Below are 21,099 nucleotides of genomic sequence, written 5' to 3' on the forward strand. Positions count from 1 at the left end.
CGTTTAATACGGTTTGAAGACAATTCAAAATGATTCCCGTGCGTTAAATTTTAACAGTAAAACTAAATTATCACACCAAAGTATTTTAAATCCCCAATTATTTTAAATGACTGGTCATATGAAAAGTATACGCAAAAACGTACCCACTTAAGAACGCATGACATATTCATCCCATTAATTATTTTTAATTTGACTAAATTCCTCCTCTTGCGAGTCAGATTAACGCCATTGAACCCCGTCTAGTCACCTAGACTAGTCCCGCCTATTTCAGTTGACGTCACACACTTGCGTTGCCATCAGGGCCACTCTTCGCTTCACCGAGCATCCAAGAAGGAGTTTTTTCTTACTTCGGCAAGTGAATACTGAAAGCGGCATTGTCGATATGGCTCTACCGAGGATTTTCCGTGCAGTCATCATGGGACCCCCGGGTTCCGGAAAAGGGACGGTATCTGGGCGAATAAGCAAAAGTTTTGGGCTCAAACACATCTCCAGTGGGGATATTCTGAGGGCCAACATCAACGCTAAAACTGGTAAGTTTACACTTGATGCACGCATGGAATCAGAAAGCTTATCACCATTAATTTGTGCACACAAAATAGGGTGTATTTTGGTGGCTTGTTGATAAGACCACCACTCCTTTCTTATCTGCAGCATACACAGGGAGTAGTACTCAAACTGGTTTGCAGCCTCTTATGCTGCTGGGATTAGTTTCATGTTTGCACTGGAAACACTTGGCCTAACATGGTCTGACTGAACTTTGGAAGAAGGCCTCTTCAGTGTCACCTTAACGGAATGATTAGAAGAGCTGTAAAGATAAGCACGACAATGTAGCTATTGATTTTGAATAGAGTAAAATACATGTGATTGTATCACGTTGAGTCTGCTGCTTTCTGCACAATTGTAAACGATCAATAACCTTTTAATAAAGAACACTTAGAAGTGAAAACATCTGTTATAATCCTTGCCCTTGCTCTAGTTTACATAGGATTCAAACAATTATCTCCCTAGGAATAACTTATTTTATTTTTGACCTGTAATTTCCAACAAAGAAAAAAAATCAAAACAAGTATGTACACAGTACATGTGGGATGGATGGAAGAATGATGGATGGATGTATACATACCTATTGCACATCTTTATTTGGTTGAATGGAATCAGATATAGCAAATTATTTCCAGGTTTTGCGGCTCATGGAGCTGGAGGAGACTGGTGGACTTGAAATAACTTTCAGGCTCTTTAAACAATTTAGAATGGATTATAAATATAAAATATGTGTTTCTGCTTGCATGCATCACCATGACCCAGTGGTTAACATGTCTGCCTCACAGTACAAAGGGCATCGGGCCAAATCTGGGCTTTTCTCTGTGTAACCTTGCCTTAAACCGCTTTCGAAAAAGAAGTATGTTCGGTTAATTGAAGACTGAATTGTCCATAGGTGTAAAAGTGAGCATGAAAGGTTGTTTGTCTATATGTGCATGGCTACTGATTGGGAATCGGTCCAGTGAGTGAGTAAACTGCCTTTGCCACAAGGTCAGTTGGGATAGACTCCAGCTCACCCGTAACCTTAAAAAGGACAAGCACTCTTGGAAATAGATGGATGGATGATATTCAATAGGAGCAGCAAGTTGGGCCAGCGGTTAACATTTCTACACAGTTCCCAGTTTGAAGCAGATGTGTTAATTTGGTGTGGTGTAATGTGGTTATTACAGTGTAAAACTGATTGTTCTTTGTCAGCAATGTGGGCAAGGTCAATCAGGAAATTTCCATCCTCCTCCTCTCTGATCCAAAGGAAAAATATTGTAGATAGGGAGCTTTATTGTGTTGTGACCTTCGAATGCAGCTGATTAATGTGTTTTTCTGTACTCTGTGACAGTACAATCTATTTTTTGCAATAGCATTACTGAATACAAATCATTCACATTTCGTGCTTTGTAATTTAGCATGACATAACAAATTATGTTTCAAATATACCGTATAGTCTAATGAAATAGGACAAGTACGTTTTGACAGCCTTTTTGTCTCGTCTTTCTGCTTCTTTGTGTCAGAGTTGGGACTGCTGCTCAAGTCGAGTATTGATCGAGGTCAGTTTGTGCCTGATCACGTTATGTCTCGCCTCATCCTCACAGACCTGCGAGCGATAGAGCAGACGAGCTGGCTTCTAGATGGTAAAAAATATTTATTCTCCCGTGCATTCCTAACAAATCCTTCTACTAGACACTTTGGTGTTTGCCAGTTACTAGCAAAGGCTATTTTTTTGATTGATGCATACTGAATGCATATTCCGTGCAAGAACCCTTTACAGGTTAGTGTAAATTTAAATTAAGGAATCCATGATGAAAGCCCCAAACCAAACTCCTTTGGAATGCCAATGATTGATGCATATTTATCTATTCCTAAAATGTTATTGGAATTTCTATGAAAAACAGGATGGAGACAGTCCTACCTTCAGAATAAAATAAAAAACATAGGAAATAAAAAGTAATTCTTCTATTTTATTAATCCATAAATCAAGGCTGTGAACATACAAAAAGTAATTTTGTTAGTTGTTCTGGATAAAAAAGGGGTGGAAAAGGTTATTTTGTCTAATTGTCATTTGAGTCATAGTATAATTTATCCTCTAACACGGAATACAAACAGTAAAGGCCTGTCTAACATTTCACACCCTTTGCAGTGAACCTGGAAGTAGCCATTCAAAGTGACAAACGTCAAAAGGACAAATTGAACACTTCTGTTGAGTCATGACGCTGCCATTCCTATGACTACAGAATTAAACGAATAACAATGCGATGGTCTTGCTATCTTATTTAACCTACCACAAACCAGGAAGTTGAAACTTAACATACTGTACTGCATAGTCTTATACAAGCAGGTTATATTATTCTCAAAGCATTGAACTGATAAGAACTGGACCGCTCCATTTGAAAACCCATTGCCTCATAAGAATCTAATACCATTTATTCATATTTGTTAGTGGCTCTGGATTGAAAGGCAGCAAACACATATACTGTATCATAAGAGTTTTGTAGCTTGAATAATGATTAAACCTGTCACTTAGAATGCAAACAGTAGAGATTTTCTTTGTTTTCGCATGAACCAGGAAATATTGCTTTCTGGGAAGTGAAAAACACAAATTCAGCATTCTTTAAGTCACGATGGCACCATTCTTTGTGTTACCGAATGAAAAAGGTACCGTTCCTGCTACCTTATGATATCCTCTCCATATGGAGTTGGGGACAAACATGAATCGATGCCTCTGCACGGACAAAAAGGAACTATAATATGATATTCTGAAACTTTATTTTCCAATTTATTTATGTGACCTCCAGGTTTCCCTCGAACTGTCACCCAAGCGGACTCTCTGGATCAAGTCTACAATGTGAACACGGTCATCAATCTCAATGTACCTTTCGACACCATTAAACAGAGACTGTCCTCTCGTTGGACTCACCTACCCAGCGGCAGAGTATACAACACTGACTTCAACCCGCCTAAAGTGCCAGTAAATACATCCCTTATTATGCTGATCAAACGTTTCAGATGTTTCGGAGCTGGGAAACGGTCATCAATAATTTTGCTCAACCATAAATAAGGCTGTAATGGCAGATGCTGAAATGACACATTGATGTAAAGATTAGTGAACATTTTGTGATTGTGTAATAATTACAAAAACTGAAGAAATGATGAAAACAACCTCCACCATCAATCCATCCATTTTCTACTGCTCATTCGGGGTCGGGTCACGGGGGCAGCAGCTTAAGCAGGGAAGCCCAGACTCTCGTCTCCCCAGCCACTTTATCCAGTTCATCTGGGGAAATCCCCAGGCATTCCTTGACCAGCTAAGAGACACCTGGTCTCTCCAGTGTGTCCCGGGTAATCCCTGGGGCCTCCTTCCGGTGTGACAAACACTTCATCAGGGAGGCGTCCAGGAGGTATCCTGACCAGATGCCCGAGCCACCGCAACTGGCTCCTCTCAAAGCAGAGGAGCAGCAGCTCCATACTGAGCCACTCCCGGATGATTGAGATTCTCACCCTATCTCAAAGCGAAAGATCTGACACGCTGTGGAGGAAACCCATTTTTGTCAGCTTGTATCTGGGATCTCGTTCTTTTGGTCATGACCCACAGTTTGTGACCACAGGTGAGGGTAGGAATGTTGATCAACCAGTAAATCAAAAGCTTCGCCTTTGGGCTCAGCTCCTTCTTTACCACAACAGACGGGTACAGGGTCGGCATCACTGCGGACCATCACCCCGGTCTCTCAATCCAGAGACACTGTCCTGGATCTTCATGCGATGTTGTAGAGGGGTGGACAGCCCTGCGACATCCAGAGCCTTCAGGAACGGATCTCATCCACACATGAGGCCTTTTTTCACCAAGGAGTTTTTTGACCACCTCAATGACTTCAACACCATAGATCAGGTATGTCCAAACCCACTCCTTGAGAGCCGCCTATACTGCATGTGTTTGAGCTTTCTGTCTTCCCAACACATCTGAGTCAAATGATCAGCTCATAAGCAAGCTCAGCAGAAGCCCGATAACGATTCTGCTCATTTGAATCATGTGCATTGGATAATGTAAACATCAAAAACATGCCGTATAGGCGGCCCTCGAAGACCGGGTTTGGACATGCCTGTCATAGATAGAAGAGTTCACCATCGAGTTTCCAGACTCTGCTTCCCTACAGGAAGAAGTGTCTGTGGAAGTGAGGAGATTTGCGAAGTATTTTCCCCACCGGCTCATAAAGTCCCGTGTTGAGGTTAGAAGTGCCACATGTCCACTGTACAGTGTTAATGGCACCCTGCTTCCCCCTTCTTAGTTGCATGAGGGTGGACCAGAATTTATTCAAAGCTGGACATATTCAAACTATTATCAGGGAGGTCAACATAAAAGGAGACCAAATTTCTGGTTCTTATTCCATGGCTTACTGGGATTCTACACCAGAACAAACGTGTGGTGAATGGTTAATGGTTATCTTTATCTGCGCTGGGATATTATGAACTGCTTACACTGCTTAGTTAAACTCATGTATTCAATGGTGCAAAGGTTAAGAAAAAAAAACAAAACAATCATTTTGTCTTGAGGAGATGATTGAATTGAGAGGTACTTTGCTCCGATGTATAAATCCACATAGCGCTAATGGTTGAGCCAATCAATCAAATGAGACCTCTAACCTTCAATCACATGTTGTTCAGGGTCGGGATGATGTCACGGGGGAGCTTCTAGTCCAGAGAGACGATGACACACCAGATACAGTCACGAGGAGACTAAAAGCCTACGAAACCCAGACGGAACCCGTCTTGGAATACTACAGGTACACCTCAGATCCCCCTTGTATTTTTCTACAAAATGTATACTTTAACCATACATTTTCAATCCATATATCCAATAGATTGCAGCCAGATCCTACATCAGGGTATCAAATCAAGCTTTGTAGAAGTTTTCATCAAATGATCAACTACTTTCGTGTTAGCACAAAGCTCCTTGGGTGCCACACACCTTATAAGGCAGGAAGAGAAAGTTGATGATTAACTCATTCACTGCCAGCCCAGTAAAAATTGATCTTTGATGTCCATAGCAATCAATGGTAGGGGAATGAGTTCAAATAGAATTGAATGACACAGATGTATAATTATTTTAAGCCAGTTTTCTAAAGAGCTGAAAAACTTACAAGAAGTTAAAAAAATATAGTATTATTACTATGTATTTTTCAAATATCGTATTAAAACAATGGGTGCCCTTTAATAAAAATATAAAATACATGATGAATTACCGGTAATTGACAATTCCTGTAACTACATATATTTCAGGAACCTGACAGAAAAACAAACCTACGTACACAAAGATGAAAACACAGTAGATTCCGTGATGCTTTTTATTTCTAATTTTGTTTTTGAGGTGGTGCATGTCAGTCCAGCTATTACATCACTAGGTTAGTTTGCATCCATGCATGGAAATAAATGAGTCAAATTGGGCAGATGGTTGCCTGTAATACTTACACACAGCCTCTCACTACAACCAACTCCCCTCACACACCATAATATTTGTGAGAGCAATTTTGTTCCTGCATGCACATTCCTTCTAAGTGTTTTATTTCACCAAAGGATTGCTTCAGAGCCGCATTCCTCAAGGCTGTAGCTCATTTGACCTTTTAGTAAGATTCAAAAAGGTTCATAGTCTTTAAAAACAAACAAGTTGTGTAGAGTTGTGGGCTCACTTTTAGAATACATATGTACATCATCACCCATGACAGACTCATTAAATCATTTGTCTCAGTCAAATCGTGTGGAGGAAGGGGACTTCTGCTTAAGCATGACTGAGCGACAGGGAGTGATAAAAACATGCTTGGATGACTTTGGTATGCATGAATCTTGACGTATGACCAGGCGAATAGTGAAAATCTGCATATAATTGTCACCTATTGAAATTGGGCCCTCTATGTTCTCAAATGTGGCTTGGCGTGCATGTAATTTAAGAATCTTCTGATATTAGTTGCATTAAAGTAATTCAGCTTTTCCCATTAACATGCTAATTAAAAATGTTATTTTAAATAATTAAATTGTTAGTGATTACTGTAAAGCTACATAAAAAATCATAAACATCACCATTTTTTTTTAATGTATTAAATTTAAGTTAACGGTAATTGTTTTCTTTCATTAAAAATACAAGCACATTTAAAGTATTTACTGTAATTTTTGACTTAGTATATTCTTTGATTAATCTGGTCTGTGTGTTCTTTTGAGAATTCCTCCTGCTCCTTAAGAAACCCACTGAGTTGAATTCTTGCAAAATACAGTATTTGTGCAACTGTAAAGTTCCAGTACATTACGTCCAAAGTTCTAATCTGTGAAAAGTCAATAAAAAAAAAAAAACCCGTTGTTATAAATGTTAATTGTAAGGATCTTTTGTGTTACAGGAGTAAAGGTGTGCTGGAAACCTTCTCCGGGACAGAAACTAACAAGATCTGGCCCCACGTTGAGGCTTTCCTTCACAAAAAACTCTCTGTGCTCAAACAAAGAGTTGCTTAGCAGAAGAGAAAACTACATTTACCAGCCACGATGTATTTATTAATACACAGAACAGAATCATGTTCTGGGTGGGTGAATTTTGTTCTTGTCATTCCATATCAGGGCTGCACCGAATTCTGGACTGAATTAAGAACGATCCCCGAATTCCAATTTCCTTTGTGAATTTGAAATGAAGTGGCAAACAGGAAGTAGAATCACAACATGGTGCAAAAATCAAAGTGTATTTAAAAATGAAGCTTTACTGTATACTGTATAATCCTATTAACAACATGAATTTCCTATCAATCTTATTGAAAGGACTTAGACAAGTAATTTGAGAAACTGTTAACCTTTAGATGCAACAATTTTACCCTGCAGCGTATTTTAATAAATAATTACTCCAAAAACATTGTTCCATTTTACTTTGAAATGAAGATATAATGCTATGCTTTTCAACATTAAGAAAATGCTCATACTTAAATGTGTCACTGTAATTCCATTGGGAAGAAAAATGTATCTAAAATCTCATTGTCACTAAAGTGATGACCAAATTTCTTTGAATTGCATTGAATTCTATTCCGCTTCCTGTCGGTTGGAGTCATTTCAAATGTATCAACTGAATTGAATACACTACTTGAAATTCAGAATTATGTACAGCCCTGTTCCACATTATGCCTTAGCCCTTTAGAGATACAATAGATACAGTATTTTAATGTTTTCTAAAATTATTCTGATTTAGCCAACACTCCTGGCTTATGGTACCATAGTCTAAACAAAGCTTCTTAAACTAAAATCATTTTAGGTATATTTTAGCATGGGGATGGTTTCTCATGTAGTATTATTACCCATTATTAAAAGGGAATGTGCAATAGTTTACCATTGTGATCCAGTAAACTCACTTTTTCACTCCAGTGCCTTTGAATGTAATGTAGTACCTTATGTTAAAACCTTCATGAACCCTTGATCTTTTAAATACCAGTATTAGTGAAAGAATCATTGTCATTGCCCCCCCACAATTGGACCTTGTTTGGAAAAACACAATACAGCACCATTGCCATGTGCTACGGCCAGTGTGTCCTTTTGTGAAGTGCTGCCTTGTGATGCAAATGTGCCTCGTGTAAGAATACAATGAATTAATAAAATATGAACAAAAAAATGTGTGGTGCTATGCTTAGTTAAGATGGTCCCGCAAGCTAGATGAATGGCGACAACTACAGTGTGGCCCAACATACATGTTTTTGTTGTTTTTCATATTTATAAATTCAAAAGTGTGCATCAAACTGGTCGCCTTTCGTATTACCCTGCATCTAAGAAATAGCTCCCAGTTTCAAGACGTAAACATGACTATGAAGGATGATCCTATGTCCTGCAACTGATGAAGAACCACATCAGGATGTAAACCGCCTTCTCCTCAGCTGGAATAGGCTTTAATGTGGATGAGTGCAATTTAAAAAATGGTTGCATGGATATGACAACCCTTTACCATTAAAAAAATCCAAACTACAGATTTAGTTTCATTTAATAATAATTTAATGCACCATCTGGTCTCTTTAATTCCATTTTGCAGCAGAAAAAACTTTATTCTCTTGAATTTATTATATCTAACATATAGCTGGAAGCCTGAGCAAACTGGCACAGTGACCAAAATCAGTCTTTCAAAAGTGGTGAGAAAAAAACAAACAAACCTTCATACAGTTTAAATGAATACTTATCACAAGCCTGCTTGTAAAAACAAAATTGAGAATTCGGCAAGAGGAGAACTTATTAATTGAAACATATAAAGCGTGGTCACAAAAGAAAGTCAAATATAAAGTGCAGTACAATGCAAAGATCTTTCTGTACACAAACATACACTCTTGGAAAAGACCTAATCTCTTTACATCTCTGCACCTTTTCCACAATCATGACAAAAGTCAACTGGAGATGACGTAGAAATAAAAACATCCAACTAAACAAAACCTTATATTGCTAAAATCAAAGCGGCATGCATTAGTGTCAACCTTGGCTTGGCGATGCTACACTGGCTTTTGGATTGTCTACTTGTGATTCCCAACCAGAAATGATCCACTTTCAGTTATTTAGCTATTTATGACATTTATTAACAGGCAAAATAATTAATGCTCTTTCATTATGAGGCACAAGGTACATTGAAGCTGTATATCCATCTGTTGCCATTCATGCAATAGAATAAAAGTTGTGTCCAATTAAACAGACCCACATTTCACACTAAGTACATTTGTGAGTAAATTGAGACAAGACCATCTTTGTCAGTTGATACATACAGTACTTTTTGTGAAATTTCTGTCTGGCGTCGTGAGATTTAAATAATGGAAAATATGTGCATTGGCCTTAGAACGGTTGGGAAACACTGGTCCAATCCACAACATGGGACTTGAACATGGACATCTCTCATGTGGTGTTAGCATCTGCACTATCTACACATTTCGCTGCGCATCACAATGGGACATATGTGTTCTGTTTGTGTTCAGCAGGTACATTCATTGGCATGTATTGGTATATTCCATAACCAATTTAAATTTGGAGAAGAATCATGAAGAATAATCTTTGCTCAACTCAATTTGACTCTCGAGAACAATCGCATGGAGCATACGAGGACCAGTTGAGCACACTTGTACCTCGTAAAAAAACAAACAAACAAACAAAATAAAAGCAGTAACAGGCATTAGGCGGTGATTGATCGACATGCACTTGAGTAAAACGACTCTATAGCCAGGCAACCGCCCACCCCTCAAAGAATATAATGCAGGCGTCTCCAAACTCGGTCCATGAGGGTCACTGTCCTGCATATTTTCCAGGTTTCTTTCCCTGACACACCTGATTCAAATGATCAGGTCATCAGCAAGCTCAGCGGAAGCCTGATGATGATCCTGCGGCCCTCGCAGACTGAGTTTGGAGACCCCTGATAATGGTTTAAACATTATAAATACAAAACTCACAAATGCCTTTCTAAAGGTCTTAGGCCACCTGTTTTGTTTTTGGAAAAAAAAAAAGAAAAAAAGAATCCAGACATTAAAAAGGCTGCAGATACCACACACAGCTTCCACAGTAAGAAGAAGCGGAAGTACATTTTGCAACACTTCTCAAACTTAATTTGCATTCAGAAGTGGCAACGTATTTGTTTTCAAGCTATTCTCTTTGAATTAGTTAATATTGCATAAAAAGATGCAGTGGACTTTGTACCATTAATATTAAGTTGAAAAAAAAAAGATCATATTTTGACATACAAGGTTTCCACCAGAGAGCAATCATATAGTACACAATAGTATATATTTTCGGTGTGTTTGAATCAGGGTTATATGCTGCCGATTCCAATACTGATCATCCATGATTGCGATCATCCAAGTCCAATCACATAGATTAGCTACACATTCTTCAAATTTAGAGTTGCTCAATTTTTCTAAAAATGTATTCATCAATTTCTTTAAAAAAAAAAAAAGGATAACTCACAAAGAAAAAAAGAAACCAAATTCCTATTCCTTTAGAACACACGCAAAAAAATAATCATGTCAATTTCACAGTGCAGAAAATGCACAAATTTATACTATGTGTTACTTTACCCTTTAGGTCAGTAGTAGCCTGCGCAGTGTTAATGATAGAGAATGAGTGCACTACACTGCAAACAGGACAGCCTCTAGTTGGCTACTGGCTGGCAAAGTATGAGCTGCAGACAATCAATTTTTGTGATTGGCAATGGAAGGCATTGATTGACATATGCTAATCACATACTATTCCATGGAAATTTACCAGAGGCCAATTGTTCGGAGCACAACTGTCCAAATAAATAATACTTTCAAAACAGGTAAGTTTTTTGATCAATCCCATTTAGAACGTAAACACAATGGCAGCTCTAACATGATGTATTCAATGCTGATTGAATTTGATGGATTTGTTTTACCTTAGCAGTGCCTTTTGGAAGAGACTGCCATTTCTCAACAGGACTGAAATTGCTTTAAGTGGATCCTGGTCGCCACTGTCACACAACACTCACCTTGTTTCTGTGACGACAAATGATGGCATAGAGGTCGCGGGAGACCTGAATAATGGCTAATCGTGCTGGTCTTTATTCCTGGTGTGCTCAGGTGTCATTAAGAAGGGCTTAAAATGTCAAGGTGCTCCTAAATGGGGAGAAGGTGAAGAGGGACGAAAGGCAGCCACAATTCCTAAGTCTCCATCATGCGTATATCGTCACTTTCCGTGGCATCGTCCTTTGTCCATCTCCCAGTGTTTATCAATGGTCCAGTTTCTATACAGCGCTTTGGGGGGTACTCCGCCATTTGCTGGAGGGTAGAACACAGAGGCTTTAGTGACATCAGTGACCCTTGGTGGTTTGAAATCCACCAGAGATGGTAAATGCAGGTCGAAAAAGTAAAAACCCTGCCACAATGTTTTTGGTCGTAGGTGCTTCTACTCAACCTGCAAATCAAATGAGCTGAGACGAGGTATCTGTGGCTGAAGCCAAATTCTGGCAGGGTTTTTACTTTCCAGACCTGATTTTCTCATCTCTGAAAGCCACACCCGAAACAATTAAAATGAAGAACAAAATCATAACAGTAAAAGAATATGGTGGAAATGATGAAAAGTTGAAAAATGCCAACACATTTTTTTTTAATAAGAATTGTCAGAATTATATTGTAACACTCAGAAAACAAACTATCATGAGAATATAATTTGATCGGAAAAGACACATAATGAGAAAAAAATAGGTCATGACAATTATGAATCAAGAATTTAAAGAATGAAGTTGCACTTGTGAAAATATATATGACATAGATTAATGAGAATAAAAACAAATGTTAATTTTAATTAATTAACTAATTAATTTATTTAATTAACGATAGCAAGCCATTGTACTACCCGTGCAAAAGTAAATACACATTGACCTTATCCAAGATTTTTAATTTATTTTTGGTTCCAGAGTTGAGGAGGAGAGACTTTGCATCGAGTCGGCCAAGTAAACAGGAACATTTTGTTAATTAGCAACAACATTTTGATATAGATGATACTTAAGTGGCAAAAATGTGTGTTTGGGAGCACATAGCCAGACAATCAACATCAGTAGTATTGTCAATAGTAAATAATTCACCCAGAGGTGGAACTGTTGTTATGAATACTGGTTTCCAACAGGACGGTTTTGATGGGGAGAACGGCTATTACTGAGTGCGGTCACTTGACATTGTTTTGCATTTTAATGTCAGTTAAAACACCTGTTTTGGTGCCTTCACTGACTCAGATGGAGGAGGCTTGAGCTACCCGCGACCCTCGTGAGGATAAATGACTAAGATAACGCGCCAAAAGTAATTTGACTTTACAAGTCCTGATGTTGCAACAAGAAGTTGTAATTTTAGAGAATTAGGAAAAACGTCAACACACAAAGTCCCAATGAATAATATTAAAAAATATAAAAGTTGTCAAAATGACAAAAACAATGGAAATAATACTTGTAATTTATCAGAATATTCAGTGTGGAAAACAAAGCTGTTATTACATAATTATTTTATATGATAACATTGAGTATTGAAGTGATCATTTTAAAAGAATTTTACATTTAATTTCACAAGAAATGTAAAGCTGAAAAAAAACTGTTCCCTTATAAATGGAAGTTTAAATTTGTGTTGACAAGCGAGTACAAATGTTTAACTAAATAATTGCACATTCCATAACTAATCACGATTAATTGGATTCTTCAAAAATAATTTCCTATGACGCTTGTAACAAATACTTCAGTAAAGTCTTGTAACTTAAAATCATCATAAAAATATTTAATATTTAATTTCTAACACTTGAAATAACAACTTTTCTTAATCGTTCAAAATGATTCTTTTCATGTAAATGTATCTGTTGAAAAAAAAAACAAAGTACCATATCTGACTGCAAAGTGTGCATTTTTTTTTCCATTTTTCCAATGAACTTTTGAGCAACTATTAAAAGAAAAATGACAAACATCTGCCTTTGTGCCAGTGACTCTCCACTCTGTTTGGTTGCAAAGTTTGCAGAACTCAGTTGCTGATTTTTTAACACAATAAATTTGAATTAATCGCCAAAGTTAATGCTTTAAATTTGACCCATCTAGTATAAATATTTAAAAAGTTGCCATTTTATAATAAAATGCCATTTTACAAAAAGCGTAACTATATTACTGCATATATAAAACTAGAGCTATAGTGTTAAAGCAAAAATGACACAATTAAGAAAATAAAAATGTGACAGTGAAAAATACAGGTTTATGAGAATAAATTAATAATTTTGAAAAGAAAAACAAAAATCATAATTTTAACCAAAACCACCATCGTGCATGCACTCGCAAACAATATGCATGAAGGACCCCTTTTTTATTGACTAGTTCAACCATTAAAGAAAATTGCTTGGAACAAATATTTGCTGTACACTATTTATATACTAGTATACAGAGTTCCTGTAAAATTACAAATAGAAAATGAAGAAACCTCTATTCTCATAATATTCCAAATGTATTATCATAAAAGTATTACTTTATTCTTTGAGTTCTTTAATTGGTCCCAATACACGTTCCTGTGTTAGCACCATGCAGATAAATATCTAGACTAGAGAGGCAAGGAAGAGAGGGGGAAGACCGTGGGTGGATTAAGCAGCAGTTGCCTTGTTAGAGGATTATTACCAATGTTTATGTAACTGCCCTCTGCCTCTTTAAAGCGCATTTGCTAACCACTGGTATTTCGCCAGGCACTCCTCTGATGCTGAGATGTGAAAACAGAGAATGACACTAGGGCAAACAGGCAGGGCCAGGAGATTCCAGCTTCACTTCCAACAGGCTGGGTTGCATTCCTCTGCGCCAAGTTTCCTTCCAAAGCTCTCCAGCAACCAGGGGCCAAAAAAAGGGAGAGGAAGCTTTGTACACATGCTTTTGCAACAAAGCATCCGGGGCGGGAGTTTAGCAGACCAGAGAAAAGCGATTTGCGATTGCATATACTGAACAAGTTTAATATTTGGTGTCACCCATACACTTTTCCTGGGTAAATCAGAGAAAGAGGGAAATGTACTTTTACACAGCCCACACCGCACATATACTGTAAACAGTTCTTTATATACTCCAGTGTGTAATTGTAAGCCTATAGAGAATTAATATGCCTTCAGACGTTACCAATAAGACAAAATGATGATATTATAGTATTTTTTTTTTCAAATTTACTGTACTTGCACAACTGAACGACAACTGCTTTTGTAAATGATACAATGGCGCCACTCTACGTTCAAACCTGGGTACAGCAACTACACGCGTATTTATGTGTACGGGTTTCCCGAAACGTTTTAGCAATTTGGCGTGGGTGAAACCTTTGAAAAATTTGTATTACGATGAAATCATGTGCATAAAGTGATAATAAAGAATATCACAACAACAACAAAAATCAACAAGGCCTATGCTATATCAAGGCTTTTGCTATGTACAGTATACCAGCTTGATGACAAATTGAAAAAAATGAGCAAAGTCTGGCCCAAGGACCTAATGAAGCCCATGGTCAAATATTATATCACCCGCAGACTCTATCATAAAATAATAATGTCTGGGCTGTCACCCTGTTGAACAGTGTCAAAAATGCATGCAAAATTAATCTTACATTCAAAATAAGATGGCAGCAAGCTCATCTCATGTCATTTAATTGCAGTGAGGTGGAAGTGCTATTCACTACTTCATCGAGCCGAGCAGCCAGTTTGGAAAACCCTCCTTGCAAATTATTTGGAGTGGTATTTTATTAAGAAACACACCCCACACTCCACAGAAAAAAGTACTCACTTGTGTTAAAGAGCTCTGAGATTCTTTGGCGTCCAGTCTGTAGTTTGTGCCGTTGCTTGACTGTTGCGTTGTGCTGTTGGAAGTGATGTTTTTACTCCTGATCACGTGTTCTCTCACTCGGTATTTGAAGGCCTCAAGCTCGGTATGGAAGACTTCCAAATAGACGTCTTGTCCTTCCTGCACCGCAACAGAAGGAACCGAAATTTGAATGAAGTGATGTTGCCAGAAACTAGCAGAGTAAATCAAGCCAAACTAGTGTGCTGTATAAAGGAGCAACAAAATAACTTGAAACATAAGCAAAGGTGTCAACAAGCAAGATGGGGAGACAATTTGAAATATATTTTATAGGTTACTTATACTCTAAACTTTTTATGTTGTTTAGAGTTGTCTAAAAGGTCTGTATTTGACATATACTGTAAGATTACCTTTTTAGATAAAATGGATTTCGACATTTAATAGAAGTTATATAGGTTAGGTATAAAAAAAGAGCATTAGGACTGGGACAAAAAGTTGACCAAGTTAAGTAAGTTGTTTTAATAGGTTAAATGAAAATATCCGCATTGAAAATTCACTCCGTAATGTACATAAAATATTATCTCAGTGAGAACTAATAGGTAAGTGGGGTGTGTTGACCTTAAAATCGCGAGTACACTAATGCTAATTGCAATTTATTATTATATATTATTACAAATTTAGCACAGGCAAATTTTGTTGGTGTCTAATATAGATGGAACGAGTTCATAAGATTAGAATGCCACAAGATTTCTCGACCCTGCACAACAAAATATCATTTTTCTTTTGGGTGTTCTTTTTTTTTCTTTTCCTAATGGCGTATGCAGCAGAATTGACTGTGTCTTACTGTAAGACTGTAAGATTAAACACCACCAATTGTGGTAAGAATTAAAAGGAAATGTTACTATACCGAATAATGTACCATATGGTCATGAATGCTTGTATTTTGACACAAAGGCTTTTATTTTGAAGTTGTTACCGGAAAGCATGTCACAACAACGGCTAATTTTAAACATGTTGAGGAAGGAGAGCCTTGCTTCACGACTCGATACAAACACAATTTTGACTAGTAACCATATTCAATTGCTATTTGAAGATACGAAAGAATTACATAATTACGCCGGCATTTTATTGTACGGTGTCTCTTGCCAGCATTCAGCAAAACCTCAAGCATAAATTAGCCGCTAGCTAGCAATACTCGACTGCTTTTAAATGGCTGGTGAGAGAGCAGCTGGATGACAGCACGCTTTGATGCTGACAGCCTGACAGGTCCCGTTCATATCCATGAACAAACATTTGACAAAAAACAACAACCAAAAAAAAAAAAACTAGGCTAACTCAAATGTGTGTTCTGTGGTTCTCCGAAGACAGAGATGCAAATGAAATTATTTACCTAAATTATATACTTAAAAGAACTTCATCAAGAGTGAATGGGATGACTGACAAACATAAACCAAAATAAGTCCTTCATTTCCCTGATTTTGTATTCAAGGAAAATGTTCATTTAAAAAAAAAATGTGGTGAGTCATGTGTGGGTGCCTTACTTTGGCTTTTTGGAAGAACTGCCTGAAGCAGCCTCTGGGGTCCTGCTGTGAGTTTGATGCCATCTCCAGGATGAACTGCATGGCGACAGCTTGGTGAGCGACTTGCTCCATTAGTGCTTCCTTCTGCAGAAAGCAAAAAAAAAAAAGGGGTCAATGATAATTCGCTGCTTCTTCCACAAAATGGTAGGGGAGTGTGTCATCATCCCAATAGTGGACTGAGAACAAAACGAAACTGGAGACCCTCCAAAGTCATACACAACAAATGCTGTCTTTTTGTTGCCTGTGGAAAAATGCCTTACATCACAAGAGATATCAGAAAATCTCATGACTGCAACTCTTATTTGCATCTGAACTCCAAATGAACCCATTTGCGTGTATTTAAAGCTTAACTATCAACTATTAACTTGTACCAATGACAATGAAGAAAAGTTTAATGATAATCAAAGAACAAGAACTGGAACATTTATGGCATAGGACTGCATGTGCTTGTTAAATATGTGTAAGAAAAGTAATTATATATAATTAACTAAAAATCAATTCAACTTTATTTTTATATAAAAATACTAAACTGAAATAGACATCACAGACATGACAATTAAAGCGTAGGGGGAATTCATATTTGTACATTTGTCAGAGCTGAGCCTGGAGCTGAACTGCTCATTGTGGTATTCTGCTTTCTAGTGCTCATGACAAACAGTTCAAAATACCAATTTAAGACACATATCCATCTCATCATTCAAATATTACCCCTTCTTGCTGCAGCGTGATGCACCACAAATATAAATAGTTGGCTGTCTCGTCGCAGATAAGTTGAGGCTTCTCAGCCAGGAATCGCTGACTGTCATCCCACCGTCTCAACATACCTGGAAAAAAAAATGATATATATATATATATATGGATGGATGGATGGATGGATGGATGGATGGATGCGCTGACTTCACAATTTGGAACAATTTGATAACATCATTGTCCCGCATTTTGTCCACTTAATGACTGTCTTTAATATGATCCATCGCATATTTAATGCCTTGCAAAGTCTTTTGTATGAATGTTTTTTTCCCCTTACAAAAAAAAATTCTGATCTGATGCAGTGAGAATTTCCTAAAACTGAGATTATTTAAAAAATGGCACCCAAAAAAAGGTTTACTTAGAACCGCAGAGGTTTTATTGAGGTTTACTTAAAGCCATAAATACCAGCAGCTGACACAACCCTTGTTATAAAATATGCAATCACATTATATTAGTTCTTTCAGTGACAAGCGTTATCGGAAACCGCTAGAGGGCCAGTATATTTCACATATTCACTCATCTTTCAAGGTCAATAGAATATTGTGTGCTATGTCTATGTATATGGGTGGTATCATATGAAAGATTAATTTCCATTCCTTACTTTGAATTGCATGTAGTTAATATCTGTGTTGAAACATGGTCATCCAATGGTCACAGTTATCGCTACAGTGCTCAGTTGACTTATATTAGTAAAGCATTAGTCAAGCTACCTTCTATAAAAAACGTATTGGATGAGAATTTTATTATTCATTATTGTAATTACTATTTTAAAAGACGAGAATTCTCGTCCATGGCACTGAAAGAGTTAATTGTTTACTTTTTCTTGACATCTCTAAAGAAAGATTTTTTCATCTGTGTTGAAAGGATTATAGGCTTTCTAATTAACTGACCTGGCAACAATATTGCAACATTAACATTAAAATTAAGTTGAGAATGTTCTTCATTTTCATTTCAGATTCCAAAAGTCACTTACCAAAGTGCCTGAGGTCTTGCTCAAACTCATGGACCGATGTGTTGCATTGTTCTGCTTCTACTGGTACATTTTGGACATTGATGATACTCTGGTGGGGACAGAAGACGTTGATGTTGTTGAAATGTAACCAAGATAACATTGAAAATAAACCAGATGACGTTCGTTCTTCACACTCACTTTATCAAAAACATCCCAACTTCCGTCAGCACCCAGCACAGGTCCTCGACTGGGCTCCTGACCACCAAGCATGTGCTCCTTGCGTAGCCACTCCTCCTCAGTGTGTGTGAGCTCCGTGGGACTAGCTCGAGTCCAAGCATGTTCCTGCTCCAGGGACTCTGAGCCGTGAAACCTCAAAGCACATAGGCGCTCTTGGGCTTCAGCCAACATCCAACTGGACACCATGGAGGTCGTCGAACAATCCTGCTTCTGGTTCTGGCACAAGGACACCTCGGCACAACTACAGAGCTCTACTGATGATGTCTGATAAAAGCAAAAGAACACAGTTATTGACTGGTTGAGTGACACAGTTTTCTAATTATGCACTTCTTTGCTGACACAACAGCTGACAGTCTGATTCAGGGGTTTCAAAGGTCATCTCATCGAGGGCCACATGAAGATTGTTTTTTTTAGTACTGTAACTTATAATGGTAAAAGACGGTGCAATATGCTCTGGTAAAGTGTGTGATGCATTTGGATAAAATACCGGGCCGATTGCAGGGAGTTTATCACAATAGATGTTCTCACCATTAAAATGGATCAGTGTATGATTACAAATGTTTTTGTAACATAAACAGGCACTATGTCTTCAACAATGTTCTATGTGACCAACTCCATGATACTTACCTTACTTAATATAAAATAATGTGAAGCCATTTTATTAAAGCATCTAGTTCATAACAAGACTTTTGTCCGTGCTTCGGTTTCCAGAGACATACAACAGGGAGCTGTTTGTTGCTCATCCCAAACAGTGCATGTGAGCAGGCTACTTAAGATTGACGTGAAGAACCAGATTTCACCGCTGCCCTTCAGTTAGACACCTGTGCTCTGCCGCGTTACAAAAATATTCTAGGCCATAAAAGCTTTAGGGCTTTAATGACCACTCCCATCCGCCCTTTATTTGGAAGGAGAAGACTAAAAATACTCAAATCTTTTTCAACAGCCTGATGTTAGTGTCGGGAAATGTGCGGGGGGTTATGAGAGACTTAAAGGGGACTGCAAGTAGAAAATGGACCATCTAAGTCACGTACTACACAAGAAAACTCCAAGATACACTCCACAGACGGATATGAAATATATACTTAGATGTAGTTATGCTAAGATAATAATTCCACAATATTGCGAGGGTTAAAAAATCCAAAACACAACCATGTGGCTAACTGTCATGCCACCCACTTTTGACTTTGTGGTGATGTCAGTTATCGGGCTTATCAAACTTTTAGCTTCTTTATATTAAAATCGGTATGGGTGGTGGTTGGGCTGCTTGCTGGAGCAACCTACCTGCTGGTGGGGGCAGCATGTGTCCGTTTCGGGAGACTCGGTGTCGGACAACGCATCGTTGTTGCTCCGCCACTCCATCGCTGCTAAACTTAGCCGCTAGCCAGCTTAGCTAGCCGTATGAGAGAATTATCCAAAACAGTGTGACGCAGTAAAATTAATACCTATCAAGTATGTGGGGGGTTTGATCTGATCAGCAACGTTCCGCAATATATACCACCCCTCACGATGTATGTGTCAGTGAAAATGCGATAAAAAAAACTGTTGCAGTAAACAAAACGTCAGAACAACAACATAAACTAACTGGCGCTGCTGCTGCAACTAAACAGGCTCATGAACGATGACGCAACAATCACGTGGTGCAATAGACACTCCTGTGAGTTTTAATTTTTGTGTATGCTAATAGTTTTGTAATCTTTCAAGGAATATAAAAAATAATTTTAAACTTAAATAAAATACATAGTTCAAAACAAATACATAATGTGGTTTATTCACGCAAACAGTTATCAACAAAATAAAAATAATTAATTAGGAAAATACTTTATATGCAATTCAATTACAGTATCCTGTATCTGTATCCAGTATCTGTAATAATAAATAATAAATTCATGCTTGTGTTGAAATAAATTGAGAGCCAAATGTAGCCTGGATATTTTTTTTTCAAACTTGTCGCACGCCTTACATTGGTTATACCAATTCAAAAAAACAAACAAAATAAATGGAAATAGTAAAAATACCAAATAAACCAGGGGTACCTACCGCGCAAGTGTTCTCCTGTCCCGCCCCTTAATGACTAAACTGAATAAAACAGTTAAAATAAAAATTAAACTGGTATTATTTGTTTCATTGCTGTCTCTTGTTATTTTAAGAGATTTGTTTCAATGAACGGAATAATTAAATTAATAAATATTATTCAAGCAACTTGTATCCCACATGTTCCCATAACCTTTTTAGCTTGGTAGAAGAACAGCATCATTAAATCACATAATACGCTGTACTTTACATCATCAAATAGTTTTCCAAAAGAATGGGTTACAGTAAAAGTATGTTCACTCCTCTATTTTTAAGAAATTTATAACAACGGATAAACAAATTTATCCTTGATTGAACGACTCACTGTCTCTCATGCAACTGCATATATATATATATATATATATATATATATATATATATATATATATATATATATATATATATATATATATATATATATATATATATATATATATATATATATATATATATATGTATATGTATATGTTTTTTTTTTTTTTTTTTTTTTTTACTTATTTAACATAAGTTTGTCCTTTTTGTTTTTAAACTATCACTCGTCTTAATCTGTTATCCAGAGCCTTGGCTCTTCTTAGTGCGATGGTACTACAAACAACAAATAATCATGCAATGAAAATTGTACCATTGATACGTAAGATGAGCTAATTGAGCCTTTATTGCTTAATATAGCACGATATCAGAGAAGTGAAGGTTTATTTATTTAT

General features: G+C 37.3%; 2 protein-coding genes across 3 annotated transcripts; one reads left to right on the plus strand and one right to left on the minus strand.

The window, feature by feature from the left end:
* Window positions 1-276: 276 nt before the first annotated feature.
* Window positions 277-8,177, plus strand: ak3 (adenylate kinase 3). 2 transcript variants are annotated; one of them, XM_088434422.1, is made up of 5 exons: window positions 279-530; window positions 2,046-2,165; window positions 3,327-3,499; window positions 5,191-5,309; window positions 6,912-8,175. In XM_088434422.1, the coding sequence occupies exons 1-5, from the start codon at window positions 383-385 to the stop codon at window positions 7,021-7,023; spliced, it is 672 nt and encodes a 223-aa protein (XP_088290548.1). In that variant the 5' UTR covers window positions 279-382; the 3' UTR covers window positions 7,024-8,175. The 2 variants fall into 2 exon arrangements, with proteins under 2 accessions (XP_088290549.1, XP_088290548.1); XM_088434423.1 differs by lacking the exon at window positions 2,046-2,165 and having other exon boundaries at window positions 277-530; window positions 6,912-8,177.
* A 1,523-nt stretch (window positions 8,178-9,700) lies between these two features.
* cdc37l1 (cell division cycle 37-like 1) lies at window positions 9,701-19,927 on the minus strand. The gene is made up of 7 exons (XM_088435882.1): window positions 19,607-19,927; window positions 18,287-18,589; window positions 18,110-18,197; window positions 17,095-17,210; window positions 16,348-16,470; window positions 14,792-14,968; window positions 9,701-11,300 (listed from the first exon to the last, which is right to left on the minus strand). Exons 1-7 carry the CDS (start codon window positions 19,682-19,684, stop codon window positions 11,184-11,186), a joined length of 1,002 nt encoding a protein of 333 aa, XP_088292008.1. The 5' UTR covers window positions 19,685-19,927; the 3' UTR covers window positions 9,701-11,183.
* Between the last annotated feature and the right edge of the window lie 1,172 nt (window positions 19,928-21,099).

This window comes from Hippichthys cyanospilos, chromosome 15 (assembly GCF_059441005.1).
Source record: "Hippichthys cyanospilos isolate Australia breed blue-spotted pipefish chromosome 15, RoL_Hcya_1.0, whole genome shotgun sequence".
Classification (NCBI taxonomy): Eukaryota; Metazoa; Chordata; class Actinopteri; order Syngnathiformes; family Syngnathidae; genus Hippichthys; species Hippichthys cyanospilos.